Source organism: Stenella coeruleoalba (assembly GCF_951394435.1).
Source record: "Stenella coeruleoalba genome assembly, chromosome: 7".
NCBI classification, from domain to species: domain Eukaryota; kingdom Metazoa; phylum Chordata; class Mammalia; order Artiodactyla; family Delphinidae; genus Stenella; species Stenella coeruleoalba.
The window spans coordinates 98912782-98936662 of NC_137153.1; the positions used below are offsets into that span (position 1 = coordinate 98912782).

At 46.0% G+C, this 23881-nt stretch overlaps 1 protein-coding gene across 4 annotated transcripts in view; it reads right to left on the minus strand.

The window, feature by feature from the left end:
* Window positions 1-986: 986 nt before the first annotated feature.
* Window positions 987-23881, minus strand: part of EPB41L4B (erythrocyte membrane protein band 4.1 like 4B) — a 144740-nt gene continuing 121845 nt past the window's right edge. Inside the window, exons 21-26 of one of the 4 annotated variants that reach the window (XM_079926005.1) lie at window positions 22807-22987; window positions 20862-20939; window positions 14876-14992; window positions 12556-12624; window positions 6215-6360; window positions 987-4911 (exon numbers count right to left, since the gene is read on the minus strand). In XM_079926005.1, the coding sequence (XP_079782131.1) occupies window positions 4842-4911; window positions 6215-6360; window positions 12556-12624; window positions 14876-14992; window positions 20862-20939; window positions 22807-22987 (661 nt within the window). In that variant the 3' untranslated portion in view covers window positions 987-4841. Of the gene's footprint in view, window positions 4912-6214; window positions 6361-12555; window positions 12625-14875; window positions 14993-20861; window positions 20940-22806; window positions 22997-23881 lie in introns of all 4 variants that reach the window. The other 3 variants (XM_079926004.1, XM_079926007.1, XM_079926006.1) reach the window with 3 other exon arrangements.

Here is a 23881-nt window from a genome sequence, read left to right on the forward strand (position 1 = left end):
TCTGTTAGAGTATCCCTAAAAGAACAAAAAAATCCAAAAATAAAATCTTATTGTTAAAAATTGAAATGTCTTTCTTTTCATCTTCCTGTTTATCAGGAAAGATATGGCCAATTTTAAATGGACCAATGTTTAGCAAAAAAAAACAAGCTTTGGACTTCTGATTCTGGTGTTGATTCACTGGTTTGGGAATCCAAGCTGTTATCTATTAACTTATTTTGTATTCCCTTCATTTTAATTAATACAATTAACAGTGATGGTGCCAGATATAAGGCAGATTAAAACCAGGTCATTCTTCTGGTAAACTGGTCTGGTAAAACCAGGTGGGCTATTTTGGGGGGGGGCAGGGGATGTCGGGTGCTGGTGTTGGAGGATGGTTTGCACCCACAGCTTAAAATGAAGCTTGTAGGTAAACTGCAGATTTCAGTGAGCTACCCATGATCAAGGACCTGGGGTCCATGGACTCAAAGGCGGACATAGATGGGTTTCAGGGCTGGTGTGAGGATCCAATGAAAGTGCTGGAATGATGTGTGACGTATAGCTTTTTCTAGGGAGAATACTCATAATCTTCATGGGTCACTTAAAAGTCTGCACGCCACCCCAGGGCCTTAGAACCTACTCTGGTTTCCAATTCCTTACGGGCTTGGCTGCTTCCTTTCACGAGGTTCTCTCTCATTCACTTAAATTGCTTTTGGGATTTTCTTATTCTTTTTGTTTTCTTACAAGATTTCAGCCCTGGAGGGAGACCTGTTCTCACCCTCAGCACATATTCCCGACTTTGTTACATCCCAGGGTTTGCATAAAGCCTCTGCTTCCCACTGACGTGAACCCACAATACTGTGGTTTTCTCTTTTGTACATATTTTTCAAGGAAGAACGTTTCCTGAACATGCTGAGACCGCTGCCTGAACAAGCGTTGGGAATTCAAACAAGAACTTAGAGATGAACCTGAGTTTAATTTCATTTGCATTTTTAAAAAAAGATAGCACCTTTATTTTATCTTCTCAAAGCCATTTCTCTAAAACAATTTTTTTTCTGTTATAAACTTCACCCCCCACAAATCAGTGCTGCATCTCGGTATCTGACCAGTTTAACAACAGATTTGCCCATGCTTCTGTCTGTCTAGTAATATATGTGATTTTTTTCACTTTTGATTGTTTATGAAATAAAAGTTGTGATCTTGGCAGTTCCTCAAAAAGTTCAACATAGAGTTGCTGTATGACACAGCTATTCCCATCTCAGTTATATACCCAAGAGAACTGAAAACATAGGTTCACAAATGTTCATATTATTCATAAGAGTCAAAAAGTGGAAGCAAGCCAAATGTCTATTAATTGATGAATGGATAAACAAAATGTGGCATATCCTTACAATGGAATATTATATAGCCATTAAAAAGGAATGAAGTACTAAAACATGCTACAACATGGATGAAACTTGCAAACATTGCGTTAAGTGAAAGAAGCCAGTCACAAAAGACCACATATTGTGTTATTCCATTTATATGAAATGTCCAGAATTGGCAAATCCACAGACAGAAATCCAAAGACAGAAAGTAAATTAGAAAGTAAATTAGTGGTTGCTAAAAGATTGGGGGAGGGGAGAACTGGTAGTGACTACAGATATGTAGTTTCTTTTTGGAATCATGGAAATGTTCTGTAATTAGATAGTTGTGATATTTGTATGACATTATGAATATGCTAAAAAATACGGAATTATATACATTAAAATGGTTAACAGGGTGAGTTTCAAGTTTTTTAAAAGCTGTGATCTTTGAGATGATGAAAGAAAGATAAAGATGGTAACAGAATATTCTTGTGCTATTCTGGGAGTGTATTCTTGGGGCACATTCAGGTGGGATCTTCTGAATGCTCTAGGACCTCATTTTTAAACTCTTTACACATAAGGATCTCCTATGCAATCTACAATCCACAAACCTGGGGTTGCAGGATTCCCAGGCCACTTGCATTAACCCTCACCCCCATACCCACCAGGAGTCTGTGGCTCACAGTCTGGAACACTTGCTCCAGAATGATTATGTCAGCAAGCTGATTTTTCTCCCCGGACATAAGACCGTATGGTACTGTTGGTGTGACCGTATGGTACTGTTGTTTTGGTTTTAAGTATATAAAAAAAAAGGCGAAGTGATTGTACCAATTCACTTTTATCCCTATGAATCCACCCAACACAATGTCATCTTCTCAGGTCACAATGCCAAGCACCCAACATACATGTACGTAGGCAAATAACCAGGACAACTGCTGAAACAATGGAATCCTCTTGATTTTACTGGTTAGGGTTGAGCTGCCAAAGGTACTGGGTTTTCATATACAGTAACAGCCAACTTGTTTGTGATCAGACTTCCAGTGACATCAACCTTCTGAAACATCTGTGAACCCAGGGGGACATGGGGAAGAAGCAGCAGGCTCAGAGCCTCCTGAGAACAATGGCCAAAAAGCCCATGCATCCCTCCTCGGAAGCAAAGCCAACCTGACACGTATGTAACACTGAGTTTCCCGGCTTCCTCAAGAAAACTTCAGTTTTTCCCTGGAGGTTTCCATCAGAGAGCCGGAAGTGAAGAGCAGAAGACTGAGAAAGCAGGTTAGAAGAGGAGGGATTGGCAAGAGGTGACAACCCCAGAAACAGATATTTCCCCCGTACTGTACAGGAACACATTTTGTATCGTGTACACAACATAAAGAACGGCTAATGCTGTTTTAAGAGTACGGCCGGGGTCATGTAGTATTGGGGTGGGGGGTAAAAGTTCCCAAATACCACAATTGCCCCCAGACAGCTTCACCAATAGAGCAGACAGCAGTGCAAACCATCAATGAGAAAAGCGTTAGTCTGTGAAAGGCAAGCCAAGCCCTGCACATCTGGATAGCGCTTGATGACATCACTGCACCACACCAAGGTACAAAAGGGGCTGATGTTTGTGATGATGACCATGACTCATCAAGAAAAGGTTAAATACTCTCCAGTATACTCTGTTTACTAAGGCAGGGAAGTGTGTAATATATTTTAGAAAGATTTCCCTCAAAAAAATATTAAAATTGTATAGATTGAGCACTTAAAGGGTTAATCCTCTGTTATCTGAATATTTGCGTACATTACCTCATTTTACAACGATGCTAGTCAATGAGGCATGACTTTTTTTTTTATAATCATTAGTATCAAATTATTGGCACCATTCAGGTTTAAGGATAGGGACAGGAGAGCAAATTATACAACATAAAAATACAGTTCTGATACAAATATACGAGATCAATTCCACTTAAGTGGTCATAAGAAATGGATGGACATTTTACACACAAGGAAATACAGCTAGTAAGTCACCACATGGAAAGGTGCTCAGCCTTGCTAGCAATTAATGAAATAAAACCACCTTTCAAGAAACAACTATACGCACTTATTAAACTAGGAAAAATAAATAAAAATGGCACAACCCAATACTGGCAGAACTATTGGTAAATAGAAATGCTTATACATTGCTGGTGGCATCATAAATTGTAGAGGGGATTCAAGCATTCAGAGAGGATGGGGGGTTGAACTTGATGACCTTTAAGGTCTTTTCAACCCAGAGACTGGATCTTTCTAGAAAGCAATCTGGCAATATGAAACAAGAGCTATAAAATACCTCATGCTCTTTGACCTTGTAATCTCTCTTTGGAGATATTCCCAAGGGGAGAATCCAAAAGAAGGAACATTTTTTACAAAGACATTCATAGCAGCACTATTTATAAGAGTGAAAAGTTAGATATAACTCAAATATCTAGTAATGGCAAGAAGTGAGGTTAATCATGTTACATGGATACAAAGAAATCAAAATTGGTGAGAGCAGGATCAGTGTTGAAAAGGGGAGCTGTGTGTTAGAAGGAAGTACTCAAAGACCATGTACACACTGACCATACTGATGTAAAAATGTGTGCATATTCATTGAGAAAGCATGGGAAACATTTCAGAGGGCTAGTCTGTGGTTAGGGGGTTCTTAATTATTCCTGCAAAGTTGTTCAAGTGCATAATAAAAATTTAAAAACACATTTCTTGAAACTATATAAAAAGAGAACAAAGTTTCTTCTGGTCAAGTTTCTATCAACAGGACATGAGTTGATCAACTTTAGAAATAATTTTCCTTTATGGAACACCCAAATGAATCCTGATATCAAGTCACTTTGTAAGGATTTTTAGACAATTTAAACTATAGTCTTACTTTGGGTTCAATAATAAATTTTATATATCCCCAATAATATCATATACCATAAGTTCACAAGTTAAATTGTATTTCAGATTAAGCTGAAGCACCTTCAGCTCTGGTGACTGCAACTTTCCTTTTTTAGTTCACCTACTTGTGTCTGAATAAAAATGAATGTTAAAGACTTTATAAGATCTGTGTATTTACCAGTGTAAATGAAAAACCAGCAGTAAAGAATTATTCTCTCATTAAAAATGACTCTAACAAACAGTCAAAGCTTGGTGCAAGTGTCAATCATACAAAATCACATGGTTGAGATTGACAGCAAAGGATTCCGTGCCATATTAACCCCTGTGGTTATTAATATATATACACAGGTACTTCTGAAAAGGAATCCTGGTTTTCCCATCTTTCTTCTAGGCTTACCAAATCCTGTCTCAACTACACTGAGTAGCAGAAAACCTCTAATACTCAGGAGACATAAAATATCTTTTCCGATAGAAGTCAAGCCAGGAGTTGGCTTTGACTAACCACAGAGACCTGGGCCAACAGAGCACACATTTGTATGTCGTGCTAGAGTGATCACACAAAGCCCGAAGAAAGAAAACGGACAGAAGGCACCATGCCATCCTCCAGGCACCAAGGGGAGAATTTCACAGTTCGGTCATCAACAGTCTTTTCATCATTTTCTCTCTCTCCAGTTCCTGCCGGAGCGTCTCTGCACTGAAAAACAATAAGGTGACAAAATGGTGAGATACACGCTCAAAAACGGTAAGAGCAGTCTCAGTTTAAATGTCGTCTCCCAGATTCTTTCCCAATCTGAGTTCTTGACTTTCTCTTTCAGGCTCCTTAAGGACCCCCTACACTTGCTAGCATTACAATGACCTGAAATAGGCTTCCTATAGGTTTCCCCCACCAGATGGAGAGCTTCTGAAAGCACCGCTCCTCAGGGAACTGACTGTTAGATATGCCATTCCTCTCTGAAACCCTGGAGCCTAGCACAGGATCTGGCACATAGCAGCCTCTCAGTAAAGGTCATTTAAACGAATGGGAAAATGTCCAGGGGTTAGATTTCTTTAAATCATGTTTTCAATTGGTTTCATGTGCACTTTCTCCCAGAATTACCTCCAATGTTTTAATAAATAAAATTGAATTGAATACATAAAATTGAAGTAAAATTGGCTGCTTTAAGAGGTTGCTGCTGAGTTCTTGGCCCTCGAGCCCAGTTGCCTATCTATGGAATTTATCTCCACTGTTTAGGTGCACGCATACACACACACACACACACAGACACACACACACACACACACACACACACACACACACACACACGCGCACACACACACACACACACACACACACACACACACGAAGTACACGTCTTGAAAGGCACAATCAATTTTTTAAATAATTTCATTCAGAGTAGAAAGCAATGTTTCTACTATGGCCAAGAAGGCTTTACACAATCTGGCCCCAGTTTCATGGGTTTCCTCTCCTGTCCTGCACTACCTCTGTGGCTGCACCAGCCCCCTTAACTCTTTCTTAACCATGCCAGGCTCACTCCACCTCAGAAGCCTTAGCACCAGCTGTTCCCTCTGACTACTATACTCCTTTCTCAAATACCTGCAGCCTGCTCCCCTCACCACCTTCAGCTCTCTGCTTAAATGCCACCTGGGTGAGACCATCCCAGCATGCTCATGGATTTATGTTTCTCCCTAGCACTTGTCACTATCTCACACACACATACACACACTCATTCAATGTCTCTCTCCCCTCCCCCAACACTAAATTGTAAACTCCGGAAAGGTAGCACTTTCATCTGTTTTGTTCACTCTACAGTCCTAGCACCTAGAATAGTGCCTAGCCTTTGACGACATTTCAATAAACACCAATATTCAGAGAATATTCAGAGAATAAATGAATAAAAGAATGAATAAGAGAGTGGTAGATGTCACAAACACAATGCACCTAGTGCCTGGTTTCCTGTCATCAGAGTTATCTCTTGGTACCTGCTGATCTGACTCACCTGGCCACTGGAGAAACAGGCTTCCGAATGGTGTAGATGGTCTGCACTGTGGAGACGGTCTCTGTCAAAGGCCTCAGGGTTGCTGCTGGAATCAGTGGGGAAGACTGGCCAGGACAGCACTGTAATTTACTGTCTCTAAAGTCTGCCTGGAGAGGAAACAGAAAAGAGGAAATCAATCTCAGTTTGGGTTCCATTTTCACACTGTCAGCTGCTCCCTAAGACTTACCACACAGTCCCTGTTATTTTATTTATTTAAGAAATTTTATTTATTTATTTATGGCTGCATTGGGTCCTCATTGCTGCACACGAGCTTTCTCTAGTTGCAGCGAGCAGGGGCTACTCTTCGTTGCGGTGCGTGGGCTTCTCATTGCAGTGGCTTCTCTTGTTGTGGAGCATGGGTTCCATGCGCATGGGCTTCAGTAGTTGTGGCACACGGGCTCAGCAGTTGTGGCGCACGGGCTTAGTTGCTCCGCGGCATGTGGGATCTTCCCGGACCAGGGCTCGAACTCGTGTCCCCTGCATTGGCAGGGGTATTCTTAACCACTGCGCCACCAGGGAAGCCCAGTCCCTGTTATTTTTTAATAATAGTTAATCACCTACCATTTATTAAATGATATTGCTTAGTGCTAGCCGCTATGCTAAGCACTTGACATTCATTACCTCTGGACAATCTTAGAGGTAGAGGTCATGTTTCATCACATGTTAGACACCATCATTTGTAAGATGCACCATTTTTGCCCATGCCACAGAGAAAGAAAAAGTAACCATTCGAACTCTGTCATGTACACTATTGTAATAAACATTCTGATTTCAGAGATGTTAGAAGGTGGAAAAACGCACATCTTGGAACTGACTTTATGGAAAAGGAAAGTGAGGCTCAAAGAGGTTAAGTAATCTTCCCAAGGTCACACAGTTAGTAAGTATTAAGAACCAGTATTTAGAACCAGGGTTGGCTGACTTCAAAACTGGTGTTTTTTACCATTATAACAGTGGTTCCCAAAGTATGGGCCCCAGACTAGCAGCATCAGTACCATCTTGAAACTTGGTGAAAATGCCAAGTCTCAGGCCCCAACTAAGACCTTTGGAACTAGAATGTTTGGGGACAAAGTCCAGCAATCTGTGTTTTTACGAGACCTTCAGATGATTCTGATATACGGTAGAGTTTGAGAACTACTGGTCTAGAGTACACTGCCTCATTTGGAGAGGATAATTTATTGTTGTTTTCATTACAAAGCAAGATATGCTTATTACTTCACATAGGAAACTCAGAAGATATATAAAAGTAAAGAAATGAAGTAATTCCATAATCCCTTACTATCACTGTCAGTGTATTTCCTCATAGCGTTTTTTCTATGCATACTTTTTTGTTTGTTTTATAACCTGTCAGTAGTACCAGCTATATATTTTATAACTTGAGTTTTCATGCTAGTTCCTGGCCCTAAACTTGGAGACATTTTTCACGTGGCTTTCTAAAGAAGAGGTTTTGATCATCAAATGAGCAATCTATTTCTAGTGATTAGACAGATGATGAGCTGTCCCTCCTAGGGAAACATGGAAAACCACAAAAATACCAGGTGTAGTTGTAGTTCGGTAAGGGTATATCTGGCTTGAGCAATGGGGAGAATCTTATCTTTGAGAGGTCCTGAAAGACTACTACTGAGAAATACAAGCCCTTGTTTGTTTTACAAGTGCCTCTAGAGAGAGAACTGACCTGGCCTGGGCTGGAGCAACGCCAAAGAATTGACCACGAGAACAGGAGCATCGTAGAGTGGCTAGCATGTGATGTTTGCCACAGGGAGCTTTCACAAACTTTGCGCTGTAGTGGTCACTTGTGTGGTTCACCAGATAATCCTGGCTCATCGATTTCCATGGTAGGATTACACTTCCCCACCCCACTTGGAAGTTAGGCATGACCACGTGCCTTGTTTTGGCCAAAGAAATGTGCTGCCGTGTTTTACTTCCATGCTAGTGTGTGATTTGTCACCTCTTTTTTTTTCACCTCTGCCACTGTGACTAGCACTGTTTCAGACGGCAGCTGCTCCATTAGCCTGGGTCCCAGACACAGAGCAACACAGAGCACAGTGCATAGCCCACCCCTGACAGACATGCAGCGTGAGTAGGAAATTCAATTTGTCATTTTAAAGCATGACTTAGCCCAGCCTTCCTGATACAGGAGCTGGGGTAAGAAGTTATTTTGTTGTTTCAGTGAAGTGGGTGGAGGTTGGGCTTTTGATGCCAATTTTGATCCTTTCCGGAAAAAAGAGGGAAATTTACACTTACATACAAAGGCAAAAGTGGGTAAAAGTACCAGGGCCTTAGCATGAATCAGGGCAGTGGCACCAGACTTTATTAATAGTCATTACATTCTTTACTGCCATGCACTCAAAGTAGAAAAAGAAAGAGCCAGCTTCACTTAAGAATGACCTTAGGGGGGCTTCCCTGGTGGCGCAGTGGTTAAGAATCCACCTGCCAATGCAGGAGACACGGGTTCGAGCCCTGGTCCGGGAAGATCCCACATGCTGCGGAGCAACTAAGCCCGTGTGCCACAACTACTGAGTCCGTGCTCTAGAGCCCATGAGCCACAACTACTGAGCCTGTGTACCACAACTACTGAGCCTACGCTCTAGAGCCCGCGAGCCACAACTACCTAGCCCGCGTGCTGCAACTACTGAAGCCTGTGCACCTAGAGCCTGTGCTCCACAACAAGAGAAGCCACTGCAATGAGAAGCTCGCGCACTGCAAGGAAGAGTAGCCCCCGCTCGCTGCAGCTAGAGAAAGTCGACTCGCGGCAATGAAGACCAACGCAGCCAAAAATAAATAAATAAATAAGAATGACCTTAGGGAGCAGTGAAAATTACTATTATTAAATCTCAACCCTGAGAACTTGTCTTCCTATTTGTTGAATGAAGAAATGAATGAACAAACTTCTGCTGGAACAAAGCAGGTAGCACAGGGACAGACCAGGTTAGGCAGAAGAACATGGGACAGAAATCTGACCAGAGCCAGGCAGGGGCCCTCATCTTAGACAGACCAAGGCCCTGGGCTTTGAGTTAACAGGCTCAAATACAAGACAGAAACTGGTCTCAGGATTAAGCAACGAGCCTGGTTGTTGAAACCAGACCCAAGGTCAATGCTGGATCAACGGCCAGAAAAACTCTGTGTGGAGTTCCCTGGAGCTGCTGAGCTCCCCCATGACTGTGGTCAGGATAGGTGTGGAGGCCTGTGGAGAGGGCAACCCTGTAGCAAGGTCAAGTGTCTTGACCTTGGAGGGGAGGAAAAGATAATATGACACAGGGGGGTAAGAAAATTAGGAAGCTGAAGCTCATGAATTTGACTTCTGTTACCATCCGGCTGTTAGTAGCTCCCTAATTATAATCTCCAGTCTAGTCCTGTCTCCTGATACAGACTTGGATATCCAGCTGCCCATTCACTGTTTCCATTCAGATGTTTCCAAGGCATTTCTAACACATCATGGCCAAAGGCAAACTCATTATCCCTCCCAATCCACTCTTCCCTAAGATTTCCTTATCTTAGTGAATGGACCCACTCTCCATCCACATTCTGCAAGTCAGAAATCTGGGAGCCCTTTTTGGCCCTCTCCCTCCCTCATCCAATCCAATTCCTTACCAGCCTCTTTTTTTTTTTTAAGAATTTTTTTTTTTAAAGATTTTTTTTTTTGATGTGGACCATTTTTAAAGTCTTTATTGAATTTGTTACAATATTGCTTCTGTTTTATGTTTTGGGTTTTTGGCCACCAGCCATGTGGGATCTTAGCTCCCCGACCGGGGATTGAACCAACACCCCCTTGCACTGCAAGGTGAAGTCTTAACCACTGAAATGCCAGGGAAGTCACCCTTACCAGCCTCTTAAATATCCCCCTGATCTGTGCACACCTCTCCACCTCCACCATCAACACCTCTCTGGATCACACTCTCTGCCTTCTCTCCCTTGAACTACTGTCCTAGATTTCTAGGCTACTTCCCTGAGTCCACTCTGCCTGAACCCAGCTCTGCTCCCACTGCCATCACAGGGCTCATTTCCAAATGCAGCTGCCCTGTTACTACCCTGCTCAAAGTCCTTCAAAGGCTTCCCATTGCTCGTAGGATCCAGATCAGGGCCCCTCCTTTGGCCTACAAAGCCAAGCATGGTTTTGCCCTATAGGGTTTGTCCCTGCTTTCCTCCCCTTCCTCCTCTCATGCCTCACACCCTTGCTCTCTGCCTTCTAGGCCCACTGGCCTTCATTTCATTCCCCTGAATGTGGGATGACTCCTCTGCCCCAGGACTCTGGTTCATGCTGTTGCCCCTGCCTGCTCCAGCTGCCTCAAAGCTCTCTTGCCCAGTTCTTAAAAGTCCCAGCATGGTTTCTGACATTGGCTTCCTGCTCCATCTTGGCCCCCAGCTTTTCAGGAAGGGCTTCCCTGGGTGTCTCGCAGCACTGCCAAGGCTGGGGAGCAGGCCAGAGTGCCCGCCACGGCCAGCAGAGGAAGTAGAGCCGGAGCTTCCAGCTGGGGAGCTGTGCCTAGCCCAACTGCAGGGGCCAGATGAATGTCGCGGCAGCAGCACTGAACCGCCCGGCCCAGCCCCTGTGTCTCTGCTCTCTGGCTCTTAAAAGGCAGGTTCTGGAAGCAGATCATGACCCTAGCATGGATTGTTCTAGAAACATGCTTTTGTTTCTGCATGGACTGCTGAACACCTTCCCAGTTCTGTTCATCCTCCAAAACATGAATCAGCCGCTGCTCACACCCTCCCTGTTCATGCGGCCGGCCACCTCAGGTAGCGACCATCACCTAACCCACGAGACTGCACTTCAAGCTACCCCTAGGCCACCTCACAGGTCCGCTAGACTGGCCGTTGGAAGGAGCCTCAGGGACCACTTGGTTCTTGGTTCTAGGAATCGCATACTCGGATCCCTGGGAGGAGGAGAGGGCGAGGGGAAAGAGGAGGGAGCCTCTTCTACCCACCCCCATTTGAGCCTCCCCACTTCTGCTCAGTAGATGGTGAGCTTCTGCAGAAGCTTTTAGTTAAGGAAAAAAAGCTGAGCAGCTGAAAAGAATCCTGAAAATCATCGAACTCTTTCATTTTGCAGATGAGGAAACTACATTTAAATGTTTAAACACATTTCAACAGTTTGCAAAGAGTTTAAATAAGCTGCTCGGCGACACAGAGAGCCATGGTAACGGGAAAGCCAGTTGTCATGACTACCTGCTCTTGTTAAGCACACCACCTGCCTCTCCAGCATTGAGAAACGTCGTACTTGACATTTTTGGGGGTGGTCTGTGGTCGGTAAAGTACTTTCAAGTTCTTGATCCCTTTTGATCCTTGCCTCAACCAGATATAAGGAGAGGATGTTCTTATTACTATTTCCACTTTAAATAAGACGAGACTGGTGCTCAGAGTGGTAAAATAACTTAACCTAAAATCTTAACCATTATCAAGATGCAGATCCAACCCAAAAGAATTAAAAACAGGGACTCAGACAAATATAGGTACCTGCATGTTCATAGCAGCATTATTCACATTAGCCAAAAGGTGGAGACAACCCATCAACGCCCATCGATGAATGAATGGATCAACAAGTTATGGTATAAAAGTACAATGGAATATTATTCCTCCATGAGAAGAAATGAAGTACTGATATATCTTACAGTGTGCATGAGCCTTACAAACATTATGCTAAGTGACAGAAGCCAGACACAATAGGTCACACAGTATATGATTCCATTTTTATGGAATATCCAAACTGGGCAAATCCAAAAAGACAGAATGGTGGTTGACAGGGGCCGGAGGGAAGGGGAAAATGGGAAGTGACTGTTTGATGGGTATGAGGTTTCCTTTGGGGGTGATGAAAAGGTTTTAGAATTAGATAGAGGTGGTAGCTGCATGACCCTGAATGTACTAAATGTCACTGAATTGTCACTTTAAAATGGTCAATTTTATGTTACATGAAGCTCACCTCAATAAAACAAAACTAGAAGATGCAGACCCCCAAGCCCCAGCTCCTTCCCAGCCTCACAGAGTTCACAGTGATCAAAAGAAGCTATTGGGGGCTTCCCTGATGGTGCAGTGGTTGAGAGTCCGCCTGCCGATGCAGGGGACGCGGGTTCGTGCCCCAGTCCGGGAGGATCCCACAAGTCGCGGAGCGGCTGGGCCCGTGAGCCATGGCCGCTGAGCCTGCGCATCCGGAGCCTGTGCTCCACAACGGGAGAGGCCACAACAGTGAGAGGCCCGCGTACCACACACAAAAAAGAAGCTGTTGGCACTGCTGGCTGGTGAATCACAGGAAAGCACGCCACCTGGGAACAATATCTCGAAACACAGATCTGTTTTCCGGATCTACTTACGGTAAACTGTGGCCCTGTTATGAAAGGATCAGGAAAAGGGGTCACTGTATCAGCCGGGAATGTTTTTATCTTCGAAAAAGAGACAGAGAAGAGTGTTACTTTCAGATTAGAAAACAAAGTTTTGAAATCTTTGGCAGTGCATTTTTAAACGGAACTGAAGGTTTCAGGGGGACACACACCGAGCCTTCATTACTTGTTGAAGAAATACAGCAAGGGTCGCTAGGAGTGTTGCCCAGCGCTCGTAACTGTGCCCACTGTTGTGCTATAGGGCCAGGCCGCTGCAAGGAAGACAGGCTGGAGTCTTCCTCGCCCTGACCACGACCAGGGCATATAATGAGGCAGGTGAGGGCTCCCTGGGGGCCTGCTGACGGCTCCCCTGCAGCTCTGGAGAATGGACTACAGGCCGCTGAGAGGGCACATCTGGGAACACAGTATATCAGAGTGGACAGAGTACCAGGAGGCCTGGACTAATCAGGCCAGGAGGATTCCCTGTCCGTTCACTTTAGTTGCTGGGCTCCCTGTAAACTCTGGGCCATAGAGGGAAACCTCAGGGAAACCCATGTAAGCATGGGAGAATCCCACCACCGTGGCCTTGGGAACAGAAGGCATGGTGATCAGAAGTGCCCCGTGCTGGGGTCTGAAAGAGGGTGGACGCCCCGGCATGATCAGGTAGGGCTAAGTGGCCAAAAAGAGCCTTTGCTTCCATTTCTTTCTCTTGGGTCATTTCATCTTTGGCCTCCTGGAGGCCTTGGAGGATGGGGGGCGGGGGTGTGTGTATTTCTTTAAGCTGGCCTAGAGGACTGCCAGCAGGCCCAGGGTCCTGACGACTGTGGCACTAGCTCTGTCTGCAACCCACAGGGGCACAGATACTGCCTGCTGGTGAATGCACATTGTGCCACCCGCCACCAGAGGGCTGCAGCCAAGACATCGAGGCCACCACTCCCTATGCGCCACCGCCTTAGTGTCTCTGAGTCTTGCCTACGGACCCTGGAGTAGCTACCTGATGGCCTTGAGTCATTCTAATGGAGGGTAAGGTAGGGAGGGTCAGGAACACATCAGACCAGACCCAAATCTTCTGAGGGATCTGAATGAGTTGAGTAGGTCTCAACTCAACGGATCTAGAAATGACAATGTCCTTGCAGTGGGCACTGAGATGTCCAGCCCAAGCCTGCTCCCCTTCCTCAAACTCTCCTTAGTCTCTTTAAATATCTCAAAATTCCCAGGGACTCAGGTGCCAACTCGGGTTGCTGGTAGTGACTGCCTGCAGCATAGCAATAGAAGGACTGGGGGCAGCCTTTCTCCTCACAGGGCCTAACGTGGTGTTCTGAGACCAAAAGCAAAGTGAAAGTAACATACAGATAAGACTCAGACCATCATGAAATAAAAGGGGAAAAGAGGATTATTACTGCTATTAAAGAAATGTGAAAGTGGGCCACTTCAAAGAATTATTTTATACCTGCTCTAAAGAAGAAAAAGACATTCCAACAGTTACACTCTGGGTTGCCGGGCTCTGGCAAAGCACATTCACTCTTCTGATGATGGCGCTGATGGTCATTGGTATCACACCACTTTAGAATGACTTTAGCAAAGCCAAAGTTGCAATATTGAACCCAGCAGGGTCTGGCCTGAGAAAATAAAATACCTGACACACAAGCTATATGCGTTCCCTCGAATAGTGACAAACTGGAAACAAAGCACGCGTCCTGCAGTAAAGAGTTCGTTAGGTAGATGGCGGACCATTCACTTGATGGAATATACAGTATGTGGTACCAAGAACAAGCTAGAAACAACAAAACATTAAGCAAAAAGAGGAAAACAGGAGATGATATGAATACTCTGATTTAACTATGTAAAATTATGAATGAATACAAATAACTATTAGAAGGAAACATGCAAAAATGAAAAAAAGTTGTGCTAGGTTGGGATTATGGGTGATTCCCTTCAAGTCATTATATAATTCTCATATTGTCATCTTGATAAATAGCAGGAAAACACAAGTTAAAAGCTTTTGTTTTAATAGAAATGCAACTAAGAATTTTTCTCTCTGCGGAAAGCATCTATCCTCAGCACAGCTCGAGGAGAACAAACTCTTCACGGTTCTTGAGACCTAGAGACGAAGGGGCGGGATCACAGCCGTGGGTCCCAGTTTGACCAGGGACGGCTGGACTCCAAACTCTGCAATCATCCTGGAGCGAGAGCCCCTGCGGCCCCAGGCTCCTCCGGAGGTCTGGTGCTCGTGCACACCCACGGGCTGCCTCCTGGCGGCTCCTGCCCGCCTCACCTCTCCTGGCCGGGCCCCTCTCCCTGCCAGGGTACCTACCAGCCTCGTTTTGATTGGAGGATGCATGCAAACTCCAGTGGTCTCTTCCTTCATGGGGAGAGAGAGTGGAGGAGAACAGCGAGAGTGGGCACAGTGGGGGGCGCTGGCGGGCTCTGCCTGCTCACGAGGAGAGGAGAGAAGGGAGGGGAAGGAGAGAAAGACAGCACAGTGCAAGATGGATCTGTGGAATCCAGACAGCTTTCAAGCCAGCCTCACCCGCAGCCTCCTTCCAGCCTCTGGCCACCTGGCTTCTGGTCCCTCCCTCTTCCCTCCTCTCTCCACCTTCTCTCTTCCTCTCTGGCCCTCCTCTGTCTTCTCCACTATCTGAGCAGAACGGCAGATCAAAACCCATTGCTGGGGCTGGCAGGTAGGGGCCCTGTCCTGTGCCAAGTGCACAGGACCGGGGTGCTGTTGAGGATTCTGAAGCATCGCCCAGGCCAAGCCAGAAAGAGCTCAGATGAATCCGTGAAGCCAGCCATGAGGGCAAAATGAGCAATGGCCACATACTGGAGAGCCTTTGCCTTCCATGCCCCATGGCCTCCTGAACTCTGCTAAGTAAGGGCCCACATTGTAAGTGGCTAAGTGAGTAGATGCCCAACAGAGAGCTACAAGAAAGAGGTGCATCAGTGAGGAGGAACACAGAGTTTACCGTTGAATCTGCCATGGCTCTTTATCTGTGTTCAGAAAATATATTGGCCGTGACCCTCCTCCCACATCTATGGACCCAGGCCTTGGCATCTCATATTGGCACTGGGGGGTGAGGGGACTTGCCGCTTAGCTAGGAGATACCAAGCACTGTGAGAAAATGCCATGTCATTTGGGATACCGGGTTCCCTGGCCCCAGCCCTAAACAGTGCCATGCACCCAGCAGAGACCCAACAGCTTGTACCGGTGAGGATGAGAATGGTGAGGGAAGAATGCTCTGATGTCAGGGGAGGGAGCCACTGACAGGGTCAGTTTGGGTCTCAGGAAAGAACCATTACTCCAGGGAACAAATACATGCATCTTTTAGCTCATGAGCGTTTTCTGAAGTAGTTGGTATGATCCTGCCATAATGAATCCAGTAGAGCCTCTGGGAAAGTTCCACTGAAAAATTATCAGGAAAGTTGTTGCCTTCTTCTCCATCTCCAAATTGATCTAGCTCCATCCTTTTTACTATTGTGCTGTCCTAGATGATCTCCAAGGGGCTTTTACAACCATTATTTACGATGGTCTCCACGATAGCCTTGTTTTACTATTCAGACGTGGGAGATGCAGAAATTGCATTTGCAAAGTCTAAATCCATGGGTCTAGACCCTCTTGTTGACTGTTTCTAAATCCATTCTTCAGAAACAAGGGAGTCCACATTAGTCCCCTAATGTGCAGTTAAGTTTTCCCACCCTACTTAAACTCCCCCTCCGGCTCTGGTCCTCAGGATAAATGTTATGCTCTATAAGATGCTACTAGGGCATAAATCACCAAGAAACAAGGACATTCTGCCTTGAGGCCAAAATGTGTACTGGCCACCAGTGTCTGTGCTGAAGATTATAATGGATGACTTAAAGCTTTGCCCAGCATTGGACTTTTATGGTAAAGAAAGGTTGGTCCATCCCACAAGCATCTCTGACCTTTCTAAATGGAGATTTAGATCTCAGATTTGAAACTCAAATTTCTAAATGCATCTGAGCGGATTTAAACAAAAGAACATCCCTGGGGCTCCCACACTTCTGACTTGTAGTAAATGAACAGGATTTCACATGCAATAGGATACTATTTTGAAATACCATTTATGTTTTCTCCTGGTATTTCCTTTCCTCCTTGGGTCTTTTCTACATTTAGGCACCTAGGTTCTATATGGCTTTTGAGTTCCAAAATCTGACCTCTAGGGAACAGAAAGGTTTTGGCATAGACAAAAGATGGTGAAAATGTGTAAGCCTTCATCCAGATAAGAAAGGAGATTGCCAGCTTGAGGATAAGCGAGAGAAGTCAGAAGGAAAGGGAGAACGGGTAGACATTAGTGAGTGCTGCACAAAGGGTCTCTGGGCCCCCCGTTCATAGGCAGAGGCTGGGGGACAGGGATTAAAGAGCAGTGGGGACCTGCACCCCTCTACTCAGGTAGAGATGGGAGAGCAGAGCAGAATGGCTGTGTGGTTGTGTCCAGCAGATACGGATTCACATCCCAGCGGCACCGCGATCTCCACCCACCCAAAAGGGGCATAAGTGAAGCAGCGGGTGTCCCAGATGTATCAGCAAATAGGTGACTTCACGAACTAAAGAGACTTCCGTCCCTCTCCCCATGCCCTGAAGAACACGGATGAAACCCCAGGAAGACTGAAGAGGCACCTGATTTGACTTGAGCTTAAGCTTCAGCTCTCCTGCTAGAATGAGGTTCAAAATAAAAACTAAGTTATTGAGGCAAATGGAAACTCAGTTCTTCTGACACCCAACCCAGGGCCCATTCCGGGCCCTACACAACCTTCCTCTGGCCAGGCCATCTCCTCCCTGACACATGAACTCCTGACTAATGTCCCCTGACCCAGACGAGACCTGGATTATGATGCTCTGCAGCTGGGTGAGTGGTTCTTGCAGTACGGGGACCAGGGAGGGACACGCCCCAAAGAGAGAGCATCAGAGACACAGAAGGTATGGGTGTTCACGGTCTGCGTTACCTGGGGAAGGAAGCTGGCATGACTGACCTGGAGTAGAGGGTGGGACTCTGCATCCCAAGGTCAACATGATTGATGTGTCCATGTGCCCACCTTCTAACACCCCACACTCTACCGACACCCACACCCCCCTGCACACCAAATGAGAACACCAGAGGGAGAGTGCGTGCTGTCTTCACTCACTTGCCTTCTTCCCTTCCCATCCTCACACCTGCTTCCCTCCCAGGCAGAAACTCTTATCTGATCTTGAAGAGTCTACAATGCAGATTCCAGGAACGGGCAGACAACAGAGCTGCAGAGGTTGTAGGACTTGGATTGCTACATTGAGCTACGTAATAACAGAGTTGGGGATTACAGAAGAAAAGAGTTGGGAAAAAGCAGGGGATGCTACAAGAGTGAAGCTAGAAAGAATGTTTTTGTGGAGAGTTTGGGGATGTAAGTCCTTGGGGAAGTGCAAGGTGCAAGAGAATTAAGAGAGAAGCAAAATGAGATTCAAGAACTGTTACCAGGAGGTGTTCATTTAATCTTCTTTCATTATCTTAAGAGACGCCAGTTAAAGACTGAATCTTTTTTATCATTCTTGGCTGTTTGGACCATGTTTCATTCCATGCAGAGACTGGATCATAAGGGTAAAGAGACATTAAGGGTTAAACTAGCTCCAATAGTGTCTTGGTTTAATGAAGGCAAGAAAATCTGTCCCACTCCTCTCTCTCCAGCTCCCTGTCCTTCTAGCTCTGGCCTGAGGAACCAGGGCAGGGACACAGCTTTAAGACTTTCTTCCAGCCCCAGACCCTAAGTCTAGCCTTCCTTGGCTGTCTTTAGACACACAGATGCCACGCCCCCCATCACCCTAACATCAAGGGCAGAAAGGGCTGCAGCTCGCATTTCTTTGATGCTGGGAAGAACAAATGGAGGAGATGGAGGTAAGAGGACCAGACAAAGGGAGAAGCAGGCTGCTGGAGTCCCTCTTCCCCTCTAGGACGCTTCGGCACTCATGGAGATAGGTCTCTGGGGTGAAGTAAGGTCAAAGCCAATGATGCCAAGGAAAGCCCGAAATACTAGCCCTCCAGCATACCTTCTGTGTGCACGTGCTCTGTGAACATGCACTTGTGCCTCAAATCCGCACAAATAAGAAGAAGGATGCTTCATCTTGAAAAAAGGTATTCACTGCAAACTTCAGCTGTGACGTGGGCAGCTGTGTCTTGTACAAACACCTCAGCTGTCCCGTGGCTGGGCAGTGCAGCACCTGGACCCTGTTTCAGAGCTCGGTCAGAGCTGCCCAGAGACACAAGCAAAGTGTCCTGGGGACACGGAATAAGCTCCCTGCTGTTGGAGGGGTGCAAGCAGAGACTGGACAGTAACTTGGTAGGCATTGGCACCTGAGATCAGGGGACCTCTGGGTCCCTGCCAGACGCTGCTTCCTTTCTAATCTCAGTCTGTTACGCCAAACACAGAAAAGGTGAGGCAGTTAAATCCACAAGCTGGATCTGTAACACAATGGTTTTTAAGGGAATCCCATCACTCCTGTCAAAGCCATGATGTATTTTTTTGTAAACTAACCCTAGTTCTTAGATCCAGCAGACCTTTTAAATAATAATAAGTAATCATTATTTTGCTCATGCTGTACCTTCTGCATAGAATGCTTTGGTCCACTTCCTCCATCTGGCAAACTCCTACTCATACCTTAAAACCCTAGCAACATGAAGCCTTCTTTTTCCTAGTGCCCCCAGACAGGGTTAGGCACAGGGTCCCACAGCAGTAGCAGTTTATACAGACTCTCTTAGAGTGTTTGAAACACAGCCCTTCTTCCAGGCATTGCTCTTCTCCAAAATGGTAAGTTCCCTAAAGAGGAGTCCAGATTTAGTTCAATTAGATGCAAAGGGCACCAGAGAAAGAGCCAGAACATCTGGGCTCCAGCTCCAGCTTGGTCCCTGGGTGATTACCCCACTCTGGGACTCAGTTTCCCAATCTGGGCAAAGGGGCGATGAGGTGTTTCCGGGTTACCCTATCTTGGCAATCTGTCTAACAAAAAGGCCATGAATACCCAGCTCCATTTACTTGAGCATGGGAAGGAAGTAACTCTGCAGGTCCCCGAGCTGGGTGTTGCCCACTGTCAGTTCTCAATCAGTTTATCTGAAGGCGCTGACTCGAAGCTCTCAGACTGTACCAGCTCTCCAGAAGAGAGGTATAGTTGCATAAATCACAGATGATTTCCTTGTGCTAGCTGAGGCAGGAGCAGTGATCATTCCTAAAGCCTGGACAGCATTTTGCCTCATTTGTCCCCTCTTGAAAGCCTTCCAGAAATCCTTCCCATCCACCACACCCTTGTCCAGGGAGCCAGTCCTGAATGACTCCCACTTCTGGCTTCTCCCCAAGCATCTTCCACACGTCTCTCCTGTTGATCCTGACCCTTTACCAACCTGAGCCCCCTCCAGCCTCTAGCTGCCCTATCCATTCCCAGAGCCTCGTACGCAGCCAGGTGCAGAGTAAGTTCTCAGGAGACAGTTTTTGACTTGGCTCACGTTTTGACTCACATGCCAAATTCGTGCACCATGATTTATGCTCCAGTATACTTGGGTATTAGGCTGAGCCCAGCCTAAGATACATCCAATTTTGCCTGTGTCATCTAATCACGTTTATAATATCTTATACACATTTATGGTGCTTTATATGTGGGGCTCTCTCTCTCATGTGATCCTTACAATACTCTTAGGCAGACAGGGCAAACAACGACATCCTCATTTGACAGAAGATGGGGCAGCAACTATCCAGTGACAAGGCTCTTAAGGTGAACAGCGGAGAGTGGAGCCAGGTCTGGCCTGCATGACTCCTGGCTCAGTGCTCCCTTCCCTGAAAGGGCTTCCCACCTGCAGGCATCCCAGCCTGAAGGAGAGACCTCTATGCAGAGGATGGAGGATGGTAGGGAGGCACGAGGGGCCTAGAAACCTAGGTGAGGCCTTGAGCTGGTACTCTAGGCCGGAGCATGTTGTTGCAGGAGACAGCAAGAGATGTCCCAGGGCGGGCATGCATGGCGGGCATGCAGCCCAGGAAGCCAAGAAGCCGAGACGGAAGCACGGAGGAGCAGCAGACAGGCAGGGTGGGGCCCCTGCAGCCACCCTCAGAGGACAGGGAGCGCGGCCCTCCCTCGGGGGCTCTGTGAGGTGGAGGGACCCGTGATGCCTGAACCCTGGAAGAAAGCTGATCCCTGAGCCTCCAGGCTGTGCGCAGGACAAGAGGAAGAGCCTTCCCAGCAGCGATGCCCACCTCTGTCCATCCGTCCCACTGCCAAGGTGTTTCTATGGTCTGTGGCTTTTCTGGTTTTAGCAAAATGGGAAGTTTACCAGAGGAGTGGCTTCTGTGAAATCCATCAGCAGATCACCTGGCTCCAAGGTAAAGGCACCTCCTCGGTCAGAGGGGCTCTACAAAGGCAGAGAAAAATATCCCAGTTAGCGCCGGCTCTGGACTGACAGTGGAATTTCAACAGAAGATACAGACGGTCCTGACCTCTCTCCTCTTCCCCTTTTCTAACACTGAACTCATTATCATGCCAACCCCCACCAGAGTTCTCTTAACTCAGTAGTGTACAAAATGTTGACACCAAACCCTGAGTTTTTCTGAAATCTTAATGGGTAGAAGTAGGGTATAGGGTGGAGAACTGTCTTTTTTGAAGCTGCAAACAATTTTTCTTAAATGCTTTGACTGCTCTTTGACTGGCCTTTGGGGGGAAAACACTTCAAAGACTGCTTTGAATATATAAACAGAGAGTAAAGACCTCAACCTGGATCAAGACCTCAAGGAGCTGAACTCATCTGCACAATAACGAGGAAGAGCTTTATGGTAGGAGAGTGATTTTCAGCTGGTACCTCTGAAAATCACGTTCATTTTTTGGGAAAATTTTTTTTTCGCCTTGCCTTGGGGGTACCTCAGCAGCATGGGGGGCCTTGAAACCCTCTGTGGAAAAAAATAAGTCGCATTTACTTGGTGCAAGCAGGACCCTAAGGAAAGAGATGGCCAGAAGAGGGAGCCTTGTGGCTTCTGGTACGATGTTGCCTGCATCTCCACTGAATTCCCTTCTGTTTTGTAAATGTTTTTGCGTGGTTTTAACCATGGCCTGGGATATACAGAGGAGCCTGTGTCCACACTTGGGACAAAGCAGCGCTAGGGACTCAGCACAGTGGAGGGGAACCCAACTCCAGTTCCCAGGAGGTGATCTACAGAAAAGTGGGGAGCCTCAGTCTGGGCCAGTCACTGGCTGAGGGATCCAGCCGGATCCTGCTGGACACAGAGGTATTCCCAGAAACCCCGGGAAGGGACCCTGTGAAAGACTGGCCTCAGTCATACACGATGCGGCCTGGACCATTGTTACTTAGATGTTACCAGGAATCATGATCCCTGGAGCTACAGAAGCCTCGGGCATCCTGTTTGCACAAGCACTTTAATCTCTGCTGGACCCATGAGCTGGGCATCGTAGCAGATCTTATTCTCTTTTTTGGGAAGAGGAAACTGAGGCTCGGAGAAACAAGGGCTGTGGAGTGACTACTTGTTTCAAGCAGCCATAGGTGTTTGAAAGGAGCAGTTGGGCCCCAAGTCTTGGCCCCCAAGACTCTAAGGTTCCAATCTTGCATTAGGGGCCCCACCTCATGCACACAGTGTTCCTCAGCGGGGTCCACAGACCAAGCAACCTTTGACTCAGCATCTGCTTGGAGAGCAAGACACGTGACCGCCTTGGGACCAATTGCTGAAGAGTGACCACAGCTAAGCGTCACTCAAAGGAAACCAAGAGAAATGTCTTGTGCCTTAGTTACAGCCCATTCACATCATTGGCAACTTCCTGAAATTTCAGAGTGACAAATAGAATAATATTTCCCGCTTTCAAACTGTTAACACAGGCTATCCCATAAAAGGAATGGGATAGGGATACCTCTATGTTTTTACTCCTCCAAATTTTCCATTATGGGGGATAAAAACCCATTTCTTGCTTTCTGTCTTCACAGTAGAGTAACAGCTTTTGTAGGGATGATATTCTAAAACTAAAATTGCCCTCAAAAATCTCTTAAATTTCCCTTCAAGTACGGAATACATGCTTTTATATTATACCATTTGTCTCTCATACGTGGTTATCTTTCAGGGACAGGTTATATAAAACACATGCTTTGGTGGTTCTTACTGTAGCTTTACGAGTGCACAGACTTGATGATGCAAAGTTTAAATGCATACAGATGCCACACACAATTTATGCAGAGTTCTCGGCAAGTATAGCTACTCCTCAGGGCTTTTCCGCCGTACCTTGGCCCCTGGGGACAGCTGGCCCTTGCCTTCTGAATTCTGAGGCGAGCTGAGTTTGTGGACCTTGGGGGATGCCAGCGGCACTGAGACTTGTGTGGTGGTGGCCATGGTGGTGGCCATGGCTGGAGTTGTGGTCGCTCCCGCTGCCTCGGCCAGGTCTGGAGGGAGGTCGTCTTCATCACTGCGGTTACTAGAAGCACATGAAGCTCTGCTCATTACAATAATAAACAGGCTGAGGGGAGTGGAGGGAGGTGGGGAGGGCTGGGACAGCTAGGGTGGGGATTGGGGGCTTCCCAAACAGATGTCTACCAGATGTCCAGCTTACAGGGGCCGATATGTTGACCTTCAGCCAAAGCAAGTCTGGGCTGGATTTTCTGTCACTTGCCCGGGGATTAAAACAATGTTTTATGATGAGAAAATATGTATAATGTAATATTTATCATTTTATCCATTTGTCAGTTTACAATCCAGGGGCTCAAACACATTCACAATGTTGTATAACAAGGACTTTATCTATACGCCAAATTTTTTTATCATCCCAACAGCAACTCTGCACTCACTGAACGACAGCTCCTCGTGGCCCCCTCTCCGCAGACCCTGGTAACATTTGCTCTGCTGTTGAGGCTCAGGGTGGGCCACCCCCAAATATGCCACAATGGCATATTGATTCTTTTTTATTAGGATAGAGTTGTTTTTATTTTAATAAAATTACATGGAGAAAAAGCTTAATATGTTTTTTATATAGCATTTTTTTGAAGACCCTGAAGGAAAGATTGAATTACCATCATCATCGAAAGTTTATTCCTGGAAACATCTGCAGGATTTTTTTTTTCGTCTTTTCAAAATTGTAATTAGGTATTACCAAATAAAGTAATAAACAACTTTTAACTCAGAGTGCAAAATGAAAGCACCTTGTTATTTTAAAGGTGCAAAAGCAAGAAAATACGACATAAACTTATCCATTTTTTTTTTTTTTTTTTTTTTTTTTTTGCGGTACGCGGGCCTCTCACTGCTGTGGCCTCTCCCGTTGTGGAGCACAGGCTCCGGACATGCAGGCTCAGCGGCCATGGCTCAT